At 38.7% G+C, this 21736-nt stretch overlaps 3 protein-coding genes and 1 non-coding gene across 5 annotated transcripts; 1 reads left to right on the forward strand and 3 right to left on the reverse strand.

Moving 5' to 3' along the window:
* The first annotated feature begins 1328 nt into the window (after positions 1-1328).
* Positions 1329-1436, forward strand: LOC131321475 (small nucleolar RNA snoR100). Its single transcript, XR_009198520.1, has one exon. It is a non-coding gene; the product is annotated as a small nucleolar RNA snoR100 (small nucleolar RNA).
* Positions 1437-2858: 1422 nt separating this feature from the next.
* LOC131318542 (uncharacterized) lies at positions 2859-5583 on the reverse strand. The gene is made up of 6 exons (XM_058348387.1): positions 5466-5583; positions 5104-5343; positions 4635-4906; positions 3764-4504; positions 3426-3608; positions 2859-3328 (listed from the first exon to the last, which is right to left on the reverse strand). The coding sequence occupies exons 3-6, from the start codon at positions 4644-4646 to the stop codon at positions 3107-3109; spliced, it is 1158 nt and encodes a 385-aa protein (XP_058204370.1). The 5' UTR covers positions 4647-4906; positions 5104-5343; positions 5466-5583; the 3' UTR covers positions 2859-3106.
* Positions 5584-7036: 1453 nt separating this feature from the next.
* Positions 7037-10742, reverse strand: LOC131318545 (uncharacterized). Of its 2 annotated transcripts, none has more exons than XM_058348395.1 (3): positions 10564-10729; positions 9055-9385; positions 7037-7179 (listed from the first exon to the last, which is right to left on the reverse strand). In XM_058348395.1, exons 2-3 carry the CDS (start codon positions 9356-9358, stop codon positions 7124-7126), a joined length of 360 nt encoding a protein of 119 aa, XP_058204378.1. In that variant the 5' UTR covers positions 9359-9385; positions 10564-10729; the 3' UTR covers positions 7037-7123. The 2 variants fall into 2 exon arrangements, with proteins under 2 accessions (XP_058204378.1, XP_058204379.1); XM_058348396.1 differs by having other exon boundaries at positions 7043-7179; positions 9055-9425; positions 10564-10742.
* Positions 10743-11991: 1249 nt separating this feature from the next.
* Positions 11992-19243, reverse strand: LOC131318546 (uncharacterized). The gene is made up of 4 exons (XM_058348397.1): positions 18675-19243; positions 16591-16737; positions 15658-16341; positions 11992-13413 (listed from the first exon to the last, which is right to left on the reverse strand). Exons 1-4 carry the CDS (start codon positions 19011-19013, stop codon positions 12289-12291), a joined length of 2295 nt encoding a protein of 764 aa, XP_058204380.1. The 5' UTR covers positions 19014-19243; the 3' UTR covers positions 11992-12288.
* Positions 19244-21736: the final 2493 nt, after the last annotated feature.

A 21736-nucleotide genomic window follows, 5' to 3' on the forward strand; every position in this document is an offset into this window, starting at 1 on the left:
GCCTGTATGTATCAGTGTATCATTTTTTGTGTGTGGTATTTTTGTAGTTCTTTTGCAGCAATATCATAGATATTATGTTTATGAACTTTATATAATTCCCAAAAAGTGAACTAGTGGTCATGGAAGTACTGCCTTCTGATTGGTTTTTAGTAGAGGTGGCAAATGGGCGGATTGAAATGGGTCGTGGGTTGAATATGAGCGGGTTGAATACGGGTCAATATTAGTCGGTTTGATACAGGTCGGGTCAAATATGGGTCGATCCATACCCAAACCCGACCCGTTTACCTCCTTTCATGCCCCTTTTCAATATAAAACGAAGTCGTTTCACTTTGGCTAACTGGCTATCAATATGTCTTCGTTTGGGGGAGTGGTGGTGGCATTGAGGGTTTGAAAGTGTTTTTGTTGATGTCAATAGTCGAGGGGGGTTCTTGTTGGTTAATGTTGGGGAAGAAGACTAGGAAAAAGCTCTGTCCCCAACTATCATTGTTGTTGTCTCTCTTGCCTTTTGCTGTGAACGCCATCTCTCTCTCCCTCTCTAATTAGCTCTTTGTTGATGTCAATGGTTGGTGGTTTTTGGTGTAGTGGAGGGAAGGGGATGGTGTTGTGCACATCCGGACCGTCCAAATTGCACGGTGGTGCTGTAAACTGTCCAATCGTCTCGGCAATAGAGTTTTTTTTTTCTGGAGTGAGGGATTTTGTTTGGGGTTTTCTTTTTCTGTTTTGTGATCCCCTTTTGGAATTTTCCTTCCCTTTTTCTGAACTGAATGGATGCATTACGGAGTACTACTGTGTAGGAAGGAGAGGAGAGAGCTGGAGTGTACTTAAGTTGTCAAGAGGAAAATGGTTCAGTGTTGCACGCGCATGTGAGCTGAGAGAGAGGAACCAAACATCTGAGGAACAAGAGGGCTGGGAGTGCTAACTCACGACGTGTCCCAATACATCAACAATTGCATTGTGATGCGAGGCTTTGACCGTGTGACAACTTAACCCAATTTTCCACCTGCTCATGCTTGCAAACTGTTTATCGCAGAGGCCGGTAGGGAGTAAAAAATGGGCCAGTGGGTCTTTCAATTTCAGCTCATATTGAACCCATTTTCAACCCATCTAATTCAATCCATATCAACTCATTATATAATATGGGCGGATTGGGTTGAGTTATAAGTGAGTGGATATGGGTTAAAAAATGTGGGTTGGGATTGCCACCTCTAGTTTTTAGTTTTGCCGTGTTTTGCAATGTCTACAAGGAGTTTCCTTTGTTGCATTATTTGTGAAGTTTTAATATGATGTGAATGTTTGTCTCTATTGTGCATACCGATGCTTTGAACTATCAATGAAGTAAGCATGATAATGTGCACATAAATTGAATTGGGTCTCTAGGCCTGCCCTCTTTGATGTCATTCGGCTTTAATTTGGAGGCATGGTTTCGCAGCAAAACAGGTATACGGGGGCCACTGTTTCAGTGGTATTTTGAGAGCGGCAATTTTGTGCATATTGCCTAAGGTTAGGTTTGTCTCCAATCCTCCCCCACCCATACCCCCATTGATTGGGGACTACATGGGTTCTGTTGTTGTTGTTGAATGTTTGTCTCTGCTGCATATATGTCTAATCCAGTTATCATAGAAGCCTTATTTCCAAAGGAAAGTAGGAATCCATCTCTCAAAGTAGAAATGCAAAATTAGATTATATAGTGAAGTTTATCTATACATTTACTATCTTTAATTCGAGTTCATCTGATGCTACTCTATCTTTCCGGCAGGAACTACCATAGAAGGAATTTTGAGACAGGCTGCAGATGTCGAGGAGGTTGATAGAAAAGTTCAAGAACATGAACAAGGTTACTCACAAAAAAAGAAGTCGTCGTCGTCTGTATGTACCGGTGTGAATCTATGACTGTTTGCTCACAATTTGCTGTCCTTGCTCCGGCCATTTGGAATGATAGGAACGCATTGGTGTTTTCTAACAAAGTGGCGGAGTCAGCCAGGGTCGTGGAGAAGGCTTATGACATTCTATCTGAGTACCAAGATGCTGTGGAAGTGGTTAAATGAACACCTCCTCCAATGGGAGTTTACAAGGTAAATGTGGATGTTCGCTGAGATCCTAACCGCAAAATGGCAGGAGTTGGGGTGGTTATCAGAGATTGGTGGGGCAATCTCATTGCTGCGTGTTCTCAGAAAGTGCAGTATAACCCTTCACCAGTTATTCAAGCTTTTGCAGCTCGTAAAGGTTGTCTCTTGGCTGGAGAGCTTAATCTGGGCAGCATTATGGAAAGTGACTCTTTGCAAATCATTAAAGCTTTGAACAAAACCAGGGAGAAAATCTGACAAATATTGGTAATGTGGTTATGGATTGCAAAAGCCTACTCCGTAGTTTTTATTTTATCTTGTGCTGTCATGTTAAAAGAACAGGAAATGCTTGTGCCCATTCTTTTGCCAAGCATGCATTGAACATTCCTGTTGGCCTGGCCCTGACTGGACCTCCTCTTTGCTTTTTGCTGATGTACTTTCTGATTCCATCAAATGAATTGTTTTTCCCATAAAAAAAGAAAGTGTGCCTTTTTTCTGATGTTATTCCTGGAATTATTGCTCTTTGAAAATTTTGAATTTTATTTCGATAGACTCGAATTGGTCGGACTAATTGTGAGCAGATGTAGTTATCAGCATAGAATTTGGTAATCCACCATAAAATAGTGCATAGATTATTGATACATCTGTCGGGTATTGTATAGAGGTTTATGAACAATATTGTTTGTCTGGTAATTTGTAGATTGGTTGTCCAACACGACGACATATATGTAATCTCTTTATGGTCAACTATCAAATCCAAACATAAAAAACAACGATGATCCACGATCCACGACGTAGATTTGTAATCCAATTCCGTATCTCATATCAAACAACCCCTAAAGGTAATTCCAAACACACTAAGAAAGGCAATCCCTCCAATTGCGGGAACACACAGAAGTCGCGGACATTCAAACAGAATCATAAACAATAATACTCCATACTGATGTTTTTCCTTCACCTGTTTTCATCTTATAACCAAAACAAAAACAAAAAACAAAAAAACCCAACAATTCGGCCATAATTTGTTTCTCGTGCGAGAGAGTCTAGGCAACTCGTTTAGCAAAGTCTTCAACTTGTTCCCAGAGGAATTTTGTGTCATCCAACACCTCCTCACCTTGACCAAGTTCAACGTCTAGTTGTTGCATAGTGCGCAACTGTCGTGCCTCTTCTGCAGTTAGGTTGGTGTAGATTACTTTTCTGACCCTTCTTGCCCAAGTGCTGAAATTGCAGCCCTGGTGAGTTCTCTCCCCATTCTTATATTGAAACTGTAAAACAACAAAGTTCTTATCCGTTAATGATAGTAAAACTAATTACTCCGTATATAGATAGAAATTATCGTCAAAATTAAATGCCTTTTCGTACCTGTAACAATTTGTAGATATTTTGGGCACCGGACTTAATGTATAACCTCTCTAGGTGTGGAAACCTATTAAGTAAAGCTCCCAGTATGTTCCCAAAGGCTTCCTCTTCATAAGTAGATATCACCGTGATTCTTAATTCTTTGAGATTGCACAGTGCACCTTCTTCACCTCGTGCGACTAAATTCTGCATTTGAAAAAGTGTTTAGTTTTTTGTACAATGCCACAATGGTTTAACAGTTCAAATAAAAAGGAGGGGAGGCAGTAATAAATCAACAACTATGGAAAATGGAAAATTACAGTCAGTATAGTCTAGTAGCGGTAAGCAGGAAATTCAAATACCGCATCAGAGTAGGTGAGCAAGTTTAGACTTTGGACTTCATTGAACAGCCACGAAAACCGGAACGTATTCCATGTATCAACCCAATTCGAGACAAGTTTTTCTTCAACAATGCAAAAGCTCACCATCGAGTTTCTTTTGAAGAGAACTAATAGTTTATCGAGTCCTATTTGCTCCTCTAGTCTCTTCAATCTCACCAGACCAAACCTCTTCAATCTCGGACAAAATAAGAAGCTCGACAGGTCTGTGTCCATAAATTCATAGCCCACGAGACATATGTCTTCAACTGTGTTGCGGATCTCAGAATTTTCCGGGTAGATATCGACATCAAATGTTGCATCAAACTCTGCATCTAACTCTTCTTCCGCGGTCATTTTCTTCCTACGTACCATGCGCTCGAATGCAAGGTTACCAGGCATTAGGTCATCAAAGATATCTACCCCTAATTGAGAGCTCACGATCAATGTCTCAACCATGGGCAATTTTATATAAAGAAACCTGAGACCGAGGCAAAAGTCGATCTTGAGAGTCTTGATTGTTTTGCTTGATACAAACAAAGATGTATCCGACAAAGGACAGTGACTTAAACTTAATTCCTCAAGATGAGAACAAGTGCGAGTCAACCTCCTGATCATAGCAACCTCTAGTCCAGTAGTTTGATTGAAACAAACTTTTTTCAAGTTCCTAAAATCGCACTGCGATGTGCCGATTGGGGTTGCGTAGCTCATAAATGAAGAAGCGGCCTGACAAAAAGAATAGCTAATTTGAGTAAAGATACAGAATAATTAATAAATGCAGCCGCAACTGAATGAATAAGAAGGCAAAGCCAATATAACAACCCTTTTAAAGGTAAAGCCGAAACAACAAATTTACCTCAGAACACATCTCGGACCAACTATCTCTTATATCTTGCTCCTGGAATTAGGAACTACGTCCAAATTTTCAAGTTGAGGGATGCCAACCGTAACTCTTTCAGTACTGCCACTAACAGTAATATATGGACGCTCCGATTCATTTTTCCATTCGATCGGATCAAAGTGTAGGCCATAATCTGGATCCATCCATGTTGGTGTCGATGCACGGTAATGGCCATTTCTAAGCTGGAATTTCTTTATGAACTTGTCGTGTGTTGAATTGGGCTTGTTCTGCAACAAACACACAGGGCACAATGTTAGTGAAAACGTGGTTGTTAAAGAAAACTACTTTTCAATTCAAACTTCTTAACTTGTAGTACATTTATACACTTTTCAGAGCAACATTCCATACCCAGAAAAATTCAAAGAAATTTTTGCACGAAAAATCTGTCTGTTCCTTAAGTCAATCTAATTTACGTACTACTTACCATCAAGGAAATCCACTCGTTGTTGGTTTCACTTAGGTCTACCGGGCCGCTTAGAGACAACGAGCTTTCCAATCGAAATTCTCCCATTAATTCTGCTCTCATCACAGCGGTACCCGTCTTGTACGACGGCAACGCCAACGGCACCCAATCATGACTTTGGTTACGATCTCTTCTTCCCCATATCCTGCCCCTATGCAAACATGGCTTTCCTGAGTTTCCTCTGTTTTCTTTACAGTTGCACTGAAAATTTATATTGAAAAAAAGAAAGAAACAGAGAGTTAAGCAGTTTTCCCTCGTTGAAAAACAGTAAAACGAGGACTAAATTTCAGACAGGGACCTAATTACGATGAACCGATACTTACATGGATCACAATTGGATTGTCATCTTTCTTCAACTGCACATCTTGAGACTTCTTACAGTGATTGCATTGTGCCTAAATCACATACAATGTGCAAAAATTAATTCAAATTGAGCCTAATACGAACAAAAAGTCGGCCGAATATGAACAAGAAGTCGTCTAAAGAATGTAAACGTTGTCGATACAGGATCAAATAATCTTAATTTGGAGTTGTAAACTTAGTTACGTACGTAGACACGCAAAGAATTACTTACCTTGACACCAAAACTAAGGGCTTGATCGTTCCAACCATTCACTGGTTCAAGCCCTCCGTGAAAACCGTGACTCAAATCGACTTTCAAAAGGATATGGTAAGGAGTACTACTCGTGTTACGTGATGATGATGATGATGATGATGATGAATAATTCATTGAATTATGTGGGTATACACACCAATGTGAATGCTAGAGATCGAGAGAATTCTTGATAGGAAGCTACAGAAGAGAGAATGATGACGAATCAAGTCACGTCACGTATATTATATATAGTTTTGCATGTTTCCTTTTCTTTCTTTCTTTTTTTTTTTTGTGATATCATGGGTTTCCTTTTCTTGTTTTCTATTCTTTCTTCTCTTTTTAATTCCTTGGGGCTTAAGATTCAACTAAAAACATTATTTGACCGTTATTATGACAGGAGTATTAATTTCGAATTCCTCGATTCTAACTGTTAAGGAAACTGCGGATCAAAAAAAAAAAACTGTTAAGGAAACTAATTAAGCAGCCGACGTCACTACTATTACCGTGAGATCGAATTTAGTTAAAAAATAAGATGACCTTTTTGTCCTTCCTATTTGAAAGAAAAACTCCCATGCCAACGCTTCTCACTCTCTCTCCTGCACCTGAACTTGGAAACAAGCCACCGCTAATACAAAACGGCACCCTTTTGGTTCAAGGCCAGAGGCCCCATTGGCTTCCTTCCTTCCTTCCTTGTTTGGTGCTGAATAAATGGGCATATATGGTTTTATAGGGCTAATTCCGGATCCCACGGAGATGATTCAAACCGTAAATTATTCTTAAAATATTTTTTATGGGTTTCTGAAAAAATTAACTCAATCTGATATTGATAGACTGTTTCAGAATTCGTAGGGCGCCCTACAAATTCTGAAACTATCTCTACCGATATCGGATTGAGCTAAATTTTTTTTTCAAGAACTCAAAAAAAATATTTTAAGAATAATTTGTCGTTTGAATCATCTTTAAATGACCTGTAATAGGCCCCACAAAAATCAAAAAATCCAAAGCAATGTACTCCCTATTTGGTACCCATTAAATGGGCAATGATTTTTTTTTGAATTTGGCGGGGCTCATTACAGGTCCAACAAAGATAATTCAAATCACAAGTTATTTTTAAAATATTTTTTTATGGATTCCTGAAAAAAAATTAACTCAATTTGATATCGACAATGGCTGTTTCAGAATTTGTAAGCCCTACAAATGCTGAAAAAACCCTTACGAATATGAGACTGAACTATTTTTTTACAAGAATCCATAAGAATTTTAAGAATAAATTGCGGTTTGAATCATTTTTGTGGGACCTGAAATGGGTACACTTCTATCCGTCATACTTCCGTAGAACCCGACTTTGAAACAAAATTTCCATCTGGCGAAGTTGCACTTCAGATTTCAGATTACAATTTTAGATACAGTTGATTTTCCACCCCCTTGCTCAGCTTCTACAGCTGCATTCAAACAATCAAGGCAATTTGTACAATCATTACTATGACCATAAATCATAAGAGAGAGAGAGGATTCAATCAATTGGATTTACATTGCACTTCCACACATGTAATTGATGTCTTCCCCTCACGATACAATCAGTTCAAGAAAACAACTTCTTTTTTATCACAGGAAACAACATATTAGCTCCCTGTAAATGTGACATCAGCGCCCAAGTTATTGGCATGTGTTTAGTATTATGCACCGCCAAGGTAATATGTGGACAGGTGTTAAAGCTTGTCCCACGTTAGATGATTATGATGAATGGGAATAAATAGAGTGGGAAAATGGAGATTCAAATGAAGGACATGTGGACGAGTGGTGTTAGAGCTTGTCCCACATTGGTTAATTATGACCTCCAAAACTAGTATATGATCTTGGGCGGCCTCTCCACTAATTGCCAATTGGTTTGGAAATTGATGCTTTAACATGATATCAAAGCTCGGGTTTCGGAGGCTTTTGGACAAGACTCTTTGATTGCCCCATTATTTGTGCCTTAAGTGCACCTAGTTTCGTTATGATCCAAAAGTAAGGGATCCATTGTTTAACTCTACGCGTACGGGTCAGGGGTCGCACGTGCAGGGGACTGTTAGAGCTTACTATCAAGCACGGATACAGATACAGATACAGATACGGAATACGGATACGACACGATATGGTTATAGCGATACAACTGTGCAAATTAATAGGTGCATATTAATTAGTAACCGGCGATTAATCGTTGTACCGAAGAAACAAATGTATATACAAACAAACTGCTTATGGACCTTACGAAATGTAACAGAGAACAAAATTTGACAACATGATTCCCAAGTATGAAAGAAACCATCCATTTAATTGCTAAGGCATCATACAAAAATTTGAAAGTATCAACTTCCTACACGTGTATTTCTCATCTTCAAAACCTCTACTCAACAGTAAGTAAAACTTCAATGGCTACTATACCAAATCATGAAAACTCAACTCTGAGCATGTCTACATTGCTTATTCGCTCATTTTTTCTCAACAGCCAAAAATAGACCAAACAGTTGAAATCCATCGAAGTGTCTTAAGTCCAACGGTCAAGGGATACAATTCAAAAATCAATCTCTTCAAATTAGTCCGATTTTTCATCAATGAAAAAAGCAGACATGAAAAACCCAGTGTTACGTCCAACAAGAAGACAACTAAACACACTCAAATCATCAACTTCAAAGAAACGTTTTGGAACTTCATTCGGTCTAAGGACTCTCAACTTTCTCAGGAGCCAAAATTTTCCATAACGGTCTAAACCATTAAAAGGATTTAAGTTAAAGGGATCAAAATACAACCACCAATTTCTTTATGTTCACTCCTATTTCTCAACAACCACCCAGAAGACACAGAAATCCAAAACCATAGATACTAACCCAAAATAATACCTCTACCTTGGTCTGTGTGTACAAAGGGACAACTACTAGTTGGAGGGAGATGTATTTCAGTTCTCCCAGTTTTTCCAAAGTCACTTTCCCACCAATTCAGTTACCCATCTCCAAACATTGAGGTTGAGCATTTTACTTTCATTTGTTTCCTCGTCTTTCTCAGCAGCCAAATAGAGGGCAACCAATCTCGAAACCCTTTGAAGGATTTAAGTCCAAGGGTTCAAATTGGACTATTAATCAAATTAAGCTTACACCCATCTCTTAGAAATCCAAAACCCTGTAAAGTAACCCAAAACTCACCAAACCCACAAACGAAATATTATACACATTACACACACACACACAGAGAGAGAGAGAGAAAGAGAGAGAGAGAGAGAGAGAGAGAGAGAGAGAGAGAGAGAGAGAGAGAGAGAGAGAGAGAGAGAGAGAGAGAGTTACTGGGATGGAGAGTGGTCGGGGACTCGCCATAGATGGCTTTGAGCTTGGAGAGAGGGACAGCGGCGGTGTCGGGAGAAGAAGCTTCGTTGAAGAGTTGTTGCTTCCAGTCCCACATGGACTTCTTCATGGCCTTGTTGGTAACAAGGAGGGTATCTTTCTGGGACTCTAGGGCTTCGATGTCTCTCTGCTGCTTCACCGACCTCATGCTCAGCGCCACAAATGCACCCACCAACAGCACGTCGATCACCGTGTTGTTGTTTGAAGCTCTCGTCGCAGCACTCAACACTTTGCTTGCCCACTCCATTAATATTTTGTTGGTGTTCACTAATTTCTCCAGAAAATCTCACTAGTGGGACACCAATTTCTACTAACTAAACAAAAATTTATCATCAAGCACAATAATATTAAATGAGACTTCGCAACAAGTTCTATAATGTGTGTGCTTCCAATAGTTCATAAACATAAGCACAATGCTTTTAAAAGTTCCTAAAATGTACATAAACATAAGCACAATGCTTTCAAAAGTTCCTAAAAAGTTCATACAAAAGTTCCTAGAATAACTAAAGTGACCAAGCTAAAAAATCGTCAAAACATCAGGCCAAAGGGGGAGAAGCTTTTGAGGTACAATTATCGTACAACAAAAAACTGGCTCAATGAGAAGTTTGCTGACCTTGTCAGGTGCTGAAGGTGTTGTCAAGTGCAGCTGAACACTTCAGGCTAGTCACTTGTCACTTGTCACTTGTGGGCCTAGAATAATGCAAATGTCTGCATCAAGGTTTGTAATACCGTACTGGCCATGGTACCGGTACCGGTCAAATACTAGGTACCGTTTCGGATTTACCACAACTACAATACCATGCAATTCATCAAAAAATCTGACAAAACACACGCAAAGTAACTTAATTGTGTGTAGTGATCTATTCGTTACAAGTTTCAGTCTGTATAGTGATAAACAATCAGTGAGAGAGAGAGAGAGAGAGAGAGAGAGAGAGAGAGAGAGAGAGAGAGATGCAATGGAGCATTCGGCATGTGTTTGGCTATTGGCAGGGCCGGCCCAAAATATTTGGATGCCCTAGGCCAAGTGGTGGAATAGTGCCCTACATAGAAGGAATTTTTTTTTGCAAAAAAATACCCTACCAGGATTTGAACCCAAACATCTTATGTGGAAAAGCAAACACTCTACCACTGAACCACTAAAGAAGTTTGTATTATAGTTGCACACAGAAAATATATATACTTATCTCCAGAAATGAGTGCCCCATTTTTTGCCCAAAATGTGGAGGCCCAAGGCGGCGGCCTCTTGGGCCTCCCCATTGGGCCGGCCCTGGCTATTGGTTGTTCAGAAACGATCGAATGGGGTGTTCAAATTGAAGAGTCGAACACATACGTATTAATCATCAATGCATACATACATCAAACTGGGTGTTCAAAATCAAAAATCAAACTGGGTTTAACAGTGTACACGTCGACCAAATAGAGTGTTGGAAACTTGGAGCCTGGAGAGAGTACCTTCGGTTGAGGGTGGCTCAGATCCCGGCGGGCGGCGGAGACTAGCTGCGCTGCACCGACTCCGCCGTGGATGAGATTTGACGGCAACAAGCCGGAGATGAGGTGAAAAAGAGAACAACTCGAATGGTGAGTGTGAGTGATTCACTATAACTGATCCATGTCTGCGTGATTTGGGGTTTTAGGGTTTATAGATTAGAAATACAGTAGATAGAAACACCGAATTGAGGGGAAAATACGGTTTTAGGATTTAATTTTGACATTATTACAAAATGACCCAGCATGGGAAAAATGCGGTTTTAGGACTTAAGCCAGTACCGGGCGGTATCGTCCTGTATTTGGACTGCTACGGCATTGGAGGGTCATTGTACCTTTTACTCGTCAATCCGGTACATATCGGTCGGTATCGATCTGGTACGAAATCGTATTCACAACCTTGGTCTGCATCCATTTTTCTAACGGGCACCTCTCTTTGGGCTGCTGCTAAAGGGACTCCAGTCGCACCACTCCTCCAGTCCTGCTTCACTTGCGTAAAATTCATATTAATTTTTACTTTTTCGATTCCTCTCGTTGATACGAACCCATAATACATAAAAATTTGGCACAAAACTAATATATGCAGAAGAAAAAAAAAAGAATAAGGACAACCAAAAATTTTGTGGTTCACAACTTATTGCTTACTTAGCGAAAAACGCCCTCTTAAGTAAAACTCACATTGTCCTATATTAGTTTGGGTAAAATGTTAGTACTATATACTACTCCATAAACCTATCACCTCTGTTTATGGTTTCTCGAATGCGCCCATAAATTGGTCGCAGGGTGCTTAATGTGAATATTCTTTCCCTCCAAAATTGGGAATGAGGGACACAACAAAGAGTAACATGAGTGTAACTTCGGCTATAAATTTTGGCAAAAATGTAGAAATAAAAAGCAAACTAGAGAATCTTCTCATTGCCTTTTATACAGGCCACATTGGGGGGAGTCATCTAAAACTACCAAAACAAGCAACAGCCCACATGGGAAAGGAATATCTGCCCACAAGCTAAATAGTTGAGAATGAAATCCAAAATGCAACAAAGCATATGCCATTGCAGATTCCCATCCGTCAATAACCATGGATCGTTTTTTTTTTTTTTTTTGACGGCCAGGGATGTCTAAGCTAGTTTATACGCACCTTGATTAATTTCTTCTCCGGTTTGGTCAAAAGCTATCCACGCCAGGATTAGGAGATTCACAAGAAATTCCTTTCTTGCGGTCTATCGAACCCTGGTCATCACATGTACAATTACTCCTACCAATTATAAATGAAACAAAGTACCAGGATTGTCTTTACAGTCTGCGCCACATTTTGCAATGTTATAAAGCATCGTCACACAACAAAAAGGAGGGAGTACTTGGTGGAATCCAAGAAAACTTGTACTAGAATAGATATGGAAAGTTAAAAGGAGTTTCACTTCAAGAAGAGTACAGTCTATTATCCCCTTTTCAACAAAGATGGACAAAAATAAAAGGGCAATGCCACACAAACACAGAAACATAAGTGAGAAACACAACCCTTCTATCCTAAAAGTCTAAAACCATTCCAAAGAGGCTGAAATGGACTCATACTTTTAGCCCAGCAACCTCGCGCTAAAAAAGTAGTAAAACAGCTAAAAACACGTCAGATAAACGCACACGCTAACATTTACACTTAGTCCATACGCAGCAAACCTCGGTTATTCCAGAACTTCAACTACTCGTCAGATCACCAGTGACCGGTTCTTTTGGTGGGGAATGCTCTCCGTTTTCGGAAAACAAAAGCATCATCGCGGCTGCTGCTTCCGTTTGTGGAAGTTCCAGTGGCTGTGGTGGTTGTACTTGTGTGTAATGAAACTCGATCTGCAGTCGGTGATGAAGAGGCGTCGAAGCGATCAAACCTTTCTTGATATCCGCTTGCAATTCCCTTATTGGGATTGCAGCCAAAAAGCTCTTTACGTACTCCTTACACGACTCCTTCCCGCGGCAAAAAAGAACCTCCTCCCTATCTTCACTCTTCATTGACTCGGCCCCTTCTACTGGAAAACCCTCCTTGGAGTTAATCTGGGGATCCGTTTGGTTCTTAGTTTCCACTGTACCATCAACTATCTGCTGATTGGCAGGAGGTAATTCTTCCGAAGATTGCGTGGACCCCATTAGTTTGTAAATCATAGAATCCTTATCAAATTTTAAGATATACGCCTGGTTACACCCCTCGTATAGCCTTTCTCCCAACGTGTCAACAATATAATAAGCTTCTGGTTCGACCTTAAGCACGAAGAAATGATCGTTCCAACTGACTATGAAAAGGCATTCAGACCCTAAATGAGTAATCTCATCCCAAATGTTGTCGAAAGACATGGCGCCGTGCAAAAAGTCGAATTTACCCTCATCCGTAATACCGTCTGGACGGAAAAACCCAATGAAGGACTTTGAAGGAACTACAGAGAGAGGGCGGATTTTGGCTTGGAGAACCGTTTCCAAATCAAAGTGCTTGTCAGGGAAACGTAATCTGTACATTTCATTTTCACAGAGGTTTCTCCATTCTAAGGAGCCATCGCGGATCAAGCTGTCCAATTGTGACTTAATGGGCATGAGGTCTTTGTTATTTTGGAACCAATCTGCAATGACAGCAACCAGGGCGGTGCAAGCACTCTCGCCCGCAGCCCGTTCACTCCGCTGATCGATAGAGGCAAAGAAGACCTGAGTTTGAAGCTTCATGTGTCCATCACGACTTGTGACTTCTTTGTGTTCCCAGCTGCCAATGGCGAAATTGTCATCCCCGAACTCGGAGATCGACGAACGATTTGCACTTGAGTCTTCGTCGGTCTTTTGCCACTGCCAAAATGGAAATCATTATTTGTATTGTCATGACTCTGTAGTTTCATTCTATATAAGATTAGAAGAAGGCAAAAAACTAAAGGTTGTTTCATTTATTTCTACATAACATATCATGGAAAAATAGGATCCGAGTTGAAGTAATAGCTGGTGTCTTAGAAATATCAAGCACTGGCACAAAATACATGACAATCAAAAGGTAGCACCAACGTGCCAATGAAACAAAGAAACCTATCCGCACAACGGAAACAGAAAAAAAAAAAAACCTTTATGGTCCTCACATTACTTAGCAAATTACCCTTGCCTAAAGGCACTTCCCAACAATATCTGACCACAAGCATCCAAACCTTACATCCGATGAATGCACAATTCATAAAAATCAATCTTTCTGTGGAATTCAGGTATTCTAGGGTTTATTCATGCGTCAATTGCCAATTCTTAAAAACTGGGCCATTGCACCCTAGTGGCCTAGTGCATCAACCGAAGCAGTAATGCAAGGCCCTACTTAGAGCAAGACCTGAACAGTGAAAATGCTAAGGGCAAATGAGAGCTACATTTATCAAATTACCATCATCCTTGGTTAGCTAAGCAGTTGAGCTTAGGTGCATCTTTAACTTAAAGTGTAGATGCTAGTTTCCCCATACTTTTCTGCAACCACTAATTTGACTTCTAAAAATTGATCACATACCAAACAAATAAGCATCATCCTTCAGAAGTCTTGGCACTCGTATATACAAAACCTTACATGGCTGATGTCTCCATGTAAATTTCTAAGAACTGAACAGTTTGCAACGGAATGTCACATATCCTCCAATTGCTTTCATTTTGGTTACTAGAAAAAGTCATCCTAACAGTGGTCAACTGGTAATCATAATGCATTTTTAATGTAAGCTTTTACGTCGACATACACTAAACAATTCAACATAATCCAAAAAACGAACATGCTGATCTTCCTAAATCTAAGGCCGCTTCTTCATCTTTCAATGCCCCCAAAGACTACCCAGCTTAAGTACACTTTCTACACAGTACCCAGAAAAGAAAATTTATAACTCTTCAGCCAAAAAACTTACGCAGATTTTCTCCCACTCGTGAGACTTCGACCTGACAAATAATACTGATATTCCAGGACGGAGCCATGGAATAGCCCAGGTGTTCATGACTCTCTCCAACGTTTTCAAATTTTCTCTATTAGTTTCATTATTATTATCGAATCAGATCCCTATGATTTTTGAAAAATTCTTCTATGGACCATCTCTTTCATTAGTATTTCTAATATGGAAATGGATGCATCCAATCATTCTAAATATAATGAAGAACCTGATTTACTGATTCTGTAGCTTCAATGTAGCTACCATTTGTTGTTTTTCAGTTACAAAACTAAAAACATAAATGATTTTTTTTCAACCAGTAGAATTCCTTTAAATGGATCACCTATACACAATTCTGCTAACCACCTCACCTATCGGGTGGGTAAAAGGCACATAATGCCAAAAATTAAAATTCCAATCCACGATACACTGAAAACAATTCATTCACATTTCTGTGTCCTGGTTTGGTGTCATAGGCATTGGCAATTTGCTAGCAGATAACCCGTACCTGGAGGCACCAAACCCAGAGTCCAGACACTCTCGTCAGGCATAAAAAGAAACACATCAGAAGGATACAATATCCAGATGAGAAATTGGCTGGTGTGAGGATACAAAATCCAATTGGTCTCCAACACCCCAAAGGAGACTCAGGAGGGGGGAAAAGGAGACATCTGGTTACAGTTGTGTAATACATTGGAAAGTGTAGGCTCGCTAACTAAAAACTTGGAGAGTCAAGAGTACACCTCAACCATTGGATTGAAACGATGCCATTTTGACGAAAATGTTTAAATGGACCCCACACCGCTGTGAAATGTATGACAGATATGTGTGTTATATAATGCAACAATATCAACTAAATATTTTTTGTTATCTAGGAATTGCAAGGCCCCGGATGAAGAACTTTGCAATCAATTCTTAGGATCATATACATTAACTTATTCAGATAGATAAACTGCATATATCATTAAGGGACAGTTTTGCGAAGGTTCAAGTTTAAAAAATGGGAAATAACAGGAATCGTCGTCTTCCCGTATAGTAGATACTATCACATCATTCTTGAGATGTAGAGCAATTTTGCTTCAACAACTTGATAAAATGAAGTATTTACCGCAACAAAAATCTTGAAAACAGAAAAAGAAATGTCGACAGTTCTTACCCCAAAAGAAAAAGATTCATCAGAACTTAGCTGCCTACGGTCAAAGTCGATGTCATCCCCGCCTTCTTCTCCATAAGCCTTCTTTAGTAGTGGCTCACCTTTAGCCTTGGGAGATCTGAAATTAAGCTTCCTCTTCCTCCAAGGCAAGATGATACTGCGCTTCGACGTTGGGAACAAAGAAGGCTCAGAGGTAGAAGAAGTAGCAGAATCCTCCATTTGTGAGCAACCCACGTCTGATTTTCGGCGGTTGCTGTAAATCCAATCTTCATCCTCCGTCATATCAGAGTAAATCGATCCACCAATACAATTCGCATAAGCCAATGTGCCGTAGCTAAACGATTTTCTAATACGGGAATCTTCAGTTTTCCCCTCATCAGATTCTCCTTCTGGAAACTCGTCGAGCGAGTCCGAGTCTAAGGGGTAGGTGTAATCACCATCTTCACTCCTGCCCTCGCTGCCTTCTTCCTCGTGGCAAGGCTTTTTTGCCCTTCTAGTCGAAACATAATCCGTAAAAATTTTCACTTTCCTCAGACCGGCCTTGAGTACAGAAAGCTCGTCTTTATCTGTGGATAGAGGAGGGTCAGTCGACTGGAGAGGGGAATTTGATGGTGGGGGACAGACTGATCTCTGAACTATAACTGCAGATTCTTGACCAGTCCTCAGCTCCAATAAACTTAGAGATATCTGTAATATGATGGAAAGGCAAAGAAACAAAAGGTTAAAGAGGTGAGTAATGATCAATTTGTTAGTCCATTTCGCTTCTCACCATCTCTCACCAAGATGGTGAGATTCGGTGAGAAACCTCAATCCTTTCTTTCTCACCATCCAAAGAAGCTATAATAGTATTGTTCTTGTGTTCTTCATAAAAACTAGATTGATAAACCAATAAACTTGTGAAGCATAAAGTAACATAGTTCTGCAAATGGAACATACATGAAGTGAAGGCTCAGCTGCACTGCCAGAGATGAGAGGAATTTTAAGATCAAAATCTTTTTCTTCAACTCTAGAAGCGAATTCAGCAAGGTTCAACGATGCTCTTCCGACAATTGGCACCTTGATTTTTGGTCCTTGATTCAAGCCCTGGATCAACAAAAATGCTTGAATAAATTACAAAAGGCTAAAACCAAAAAAGAAAAAAACAGTATTCACACGCCCACACAGACCTACAGATTATGGTATTCCCTTATTAACACATCAAACTAAGAATCGGACACTAAAGGAATTTTTAGTTTGTGATTCACTTTGGTTCACAACAATTCATGCAATTCACTATGATTCAGTTTAGTTTTGTTGCTATTTTGTCCGCATAATGCATAAAACGATGTTGTTTAAACCTTTCACGATTGACAAAAGATTCATGATTCATTCTTTCATCAGATCACAATTCATGGTTTGATTTGCATGCAACTTACAGATGGTCTGGAGGGATAACACACGCACAACCCACTATATCAAACTATTGCTTCAAATCCCCCACTCTACACATAAACATGTAATCCAAACTTTGGGGGGAGTGGTGGAAAAGCATAGATTATCACAACTTTTGTATCGAACAGGAGCAATATCATACCAAATGTCTCTCCCAAACAAAAAATCTCCATTACATTTTTAGGACAAGATTCAAACACTTGAACGCAGATAGAAGAAATGAAAGACCTCATGAACAATCAATTCTACATTTTGGCTAACGGTACACGAGTTTTGTTCTGCTGTCAAATAAGTTGAAAAAACGGGTTCAGTAGTTTACATTTTTTTTCCTTTGATTTTGATCTCTGTCTCTGAAACATGCCTGGATCCTAGCATACTTTCTATTTGAACACATACTTACACAAGCATGTCTACCATTTCTCAGACTCCAAATTTGATCATCACATCCAACCACAAACCCAAAAGAAACAAACAATCCCATTAACTCTCTACATGAGATTTACACCAATTCCCAACAAATTCCCTAACCAAATAACCCCCAAAAGTAGAACTTGAAAACCCCAAAATATACACATACAAAACCCAATACAAAAGGAAACAAGAAAAAACAGTGACTCTCCCAAAAACAGTTTGTAACCGTTATAGAAAACACAAACAGCCAAACAATATTCTATTCTTTTGTTTTGTAAAAACTGTTTCCTAAGAATTTGAAAGGAATGCCGAGCAAAAAAAAAAGAATTTGAAAGGAACAAATCTTTCCAAAATTTCCTCCAAGATGAGTTCTAAGTCAAGAAAGGGATTTTCTGACAATTTCACTCTAAAACAAACACCCAAAAAAAAAAAACCAATTCCCAGTCAAAAAACAATAACAATTAGAGTATCCCTAAATTTCCACATTAAAAACCCAACTTTCCAAATTAAAAACACAACAGGAAAAAAGAAAACAAGACAGTAAAATCAATAGAAACATTAGTAAAAAAAGAAAACAAAAACTCACATTCAAGACAGTAGATAGTAATAATAACTAAATTTCCGCATAAAAAACCCAACACGATGAAATGAAAAAGAAAAGCAGAGTCAAAAATCAACAGAAACAGTAGTAAAAAAAAACGAAAAAAAAAAAATTCATATCCAAGACAGTAAATAGTAATAATAACTAGGGAATCCCCAAAATTTTCCACATAATAACCCAACTTTCCAAATTAAAACCCAACAGGAAAAAAGACAAAAAAGAAAAGCAGAGAGTCAAAAATCAATAGAAATAACAGTTACCAAACCAAAACCAAACCAAACCGAGCCTCGTGTCCCAATCAAAAGGGGTCGGCGACACAAATCCAATTTTTAGATAGCTGACAGCCAACAAATAAATTTGGGTAAGGATTTGGTTCTAACCAAATTTGATGAAGAAATTGAGTAAAACCCAAATTTGGTATTGAGTTTGGGCAAGGAGTGGAGCTCCAATTTAGGTGGTTTTTACTCAAATTTGGGTTTAAGTTTAAATTTGGCTCTTAGATCTTTATGACCTGAATCCTAATAGGTAGGAATAGAAATAATAGTTAAAATTATAAAAAAGAAAAAAGAGAACTCACATTGAAGACAGTAAATGTGATCTCCCAAGGGTGGAAAACATTGTCCCTGTACCCAGACAAAGTACAGACGCCCTGAAACTCCTCGTCCCCCCACTCGACGACGCCGTTTTCCCCAACCCCGGCCGACGCCGCCTCGGTGAAATTCCTCTTCACCGTCCGCCTCAGCGAGCTCATCAGCGCGATCTTGGGCCCCTTCCACCTGATCTCCACCGCCACTTTCTCTGCGCCCTCACCCACCTGATTATAATACCCTTCCAGGCGCCTCAGCACGAGCCTGACCTCGTACTTCTTCGACAGCAGGGGCGGCCACGGCCGCCACTTCATCATCTTCACCACCATTATTGTTGGTTGTGAGTATGGGGGAAAATAATAGGTTGGTTTTATTTGGATCTTTGAGACGTGAAAAGGGCTTAGAGGAAAAAATGAGGCTTTGTTTGTGAGAGAGGGGTCGATGTTGGAGAGAGAGAAGAGAGAAAGACAGAAGGGTGGGTGGGGTCGGGCAATGGGATGCTGCTACGAAGCGACTAGCGAGAATGAAATTGTTTGGTGGAGTCCGGAGGAGGGAGAGAGAGAGAGATTACTCAGGGTAAGGGTAACGTTAAATAGATATCGATTTAGATAGAGTATATAAAAAGTGCATCTTCCACCCTTGTACTATCACACTTTTTCAAATTATTCTTTGAACTTCAAAATCCTATGGGTAGTGATTTCTACACTCCCTTTTTTTATAATTACACTCTTTTTTTTGTCTTTTGTGATGTGAATTTACAATGTTACCTTTCCAAGTATGAAAAAACATTCAAACGAAAGATTAATCATGTAAATTCACATTATAAGAGGACAAAAAAGGAGTGTGATTATATATAATAAAAAAAGAAATGTGAATATCAATTACCAAGTCGTACATTCGACTGCTTTAAAGTTTAAACTATCCCAACCTCATTAATATTCAATCACTTCATAGCCATTGACTATCTTACAATAATTTTTAAATGTTATTTTCTCCCAAAAACGACGAAAATGTGAAAAATGATGTTCATATGAAACTTGCATATTTATGAGAATCAAATAGTAGACTTTTGTCAATTTGTCTTTTACATGAAGAGCTATTTGGCATCTGGATGGTTTTAAGGATGTAAGAGTATAGAGAAGTGTTCCGAGGGAGATCAGTGGATGAGATGATTGGAAGAACGCAGTCCGGACAAAGATCATTCATTACGGGCCTTCTAGTCATATTTTGAGAGAGAAAAACATTTAAACACTATTCTGGAATCTTTGAGGGCCATTATATGACTAGAGGCTAATATAAAGGGCCCCAAGTTGAACAAATTAGGTAGTTTGAGTAATTTAAAAGGTGTGATGTTTAAGGGGGCAAGATTGTAATTACGCCTTATAGATAGATAGATAGATATATTACATATATCTGACTCCGGATAAAACGGCGTAGGAAAACCGGTAGTTGACTTCCGATCCAGTCGCGAGTTTGGAATCATTCAATTGGATTAGGTTTGTTCGTAAATATGTGGGAGATTTTTTTCTCTGTTAGGCCCGTTCCACTGAGACAAGTCATTCTCTCGCAATATATTACTTTCAATTAGAAGATAAGTGAAAAATAAGTAGTACTTATTTTCATTAACGAAACAAGCCTCCCTTTCTTGGAATGACCTATTGTTTTACTAGCATAACTAGTGTATAGACTAGTTTACACGCAACTCAATTAATCATTGTTTTTACACCCGATTGCGCATCAAATTACCTAAACCATTCAATTTGGACACTTTATTAGCCTTTAGTCCTATAATATCCATCCAAGATTCAAAAATAGTAGTATAAGAAAAATATTCCAAAATAGTGTTTAAATGTATTTTTTTTTTCAAAATATGACTATTGTTTAAACAATTGGAACGACCTAACTAATTGTTTGGTATCGGTTTCTGTCTTGTGTTATTCATGTTTAAGAAATTTGTTTATTGAACTATTTTCGAGAATCCTTTTATGAAAACGCCAATTTTTATAAAATTAAGAATGTTAATCTTCAATTTTTTGTAAATTGTTCGGGCAAAGCGAAAACCATTGAGAGATGATGCTCATTTTTAGGCTTTGTTATTTCCACTCATTTTTATTTCCACTCATTTTTACTTGTTATTTCCACTCATTTTTAGGCTTTGTTGCTTTTGCCTTGGAAGTACACGAAAATAAATAAATTTAAGGAAGAAGCAAAAATAAAAAAGTGAAAAGGCTGTGGGAACGCCTATAAAAATTACCTAATTAATATGAGGTGCGTGCAAATTAGTCTAGGATATGCTACATGCATTACAAAATGCTAAGACTCACCAAACTTGACTTTTTCATATTATCCCTCGAACTGTTGAAGTGAATAAATAAGTCAAAGTGAGATCCAATTTCAATTTCAGAATATATACACTGATTTGGAAAATCATTTATCATATAGAAGTCAACTTGACAGAAATAAATAAATAAAGGAATCTTCACTGATTGCAAGATTTTTTTGTCTCAAATTATCAAAATCATTTATTGTGTGAAATCTAACAAGATTAATGAGATTGACAAACCTTTTTTTTTAATCAAGAGTTAGACAAACTTGCCACATATTAAATTCTCTTAATTTCCAGGAAAATAACTTTGACTGTGGCGTATAGGAAATAACAAGTAAATATGCTCTTGACTTTTTGCTAATTTTGTGGGTGCATGCATAGATATTTAATTAGTGTGTGTTAAATGACATAACTGATGAAAATGAATAGACATTGCACAAAAGAACATAAACTATAAAGTGGGACTCTCTCTCTCTCTCTCTCTCTCTCTCTCTCTCTCTCTCTCTCTCTCTCTCTCTCTCTCTCTCTCAAAAGTGCAACTTAAGATAATTCGACCTAAATTATTTACTTGTCTTATGTTTATCTTTTTGGAACTTTTGGCTTTGTGTATTGTTTAGATTAAAAACAATGACCAAAAGCTGAAAATATTTATTAAGGGACAAAATAATCCGAAAAATGCAGATTTTTTTTTTTGTTTGTATTTTCAATTTCTATCATTGAGACAAA

The sequence above is a fragment of the Rhododendron vialii genome, chromosome 3a (assembly GCF_030253575.1).
Source record: "Rhododendron vialii isolate Sample 1 chromosome 3a, ASM3025357v1".
Lineage (NCBI taxonomy): Eukaryota > Viridiplantae > Streptophyta > Magnoliopsida > Ericales > Ericaceae > Rhododendron > Rhododendron vialii.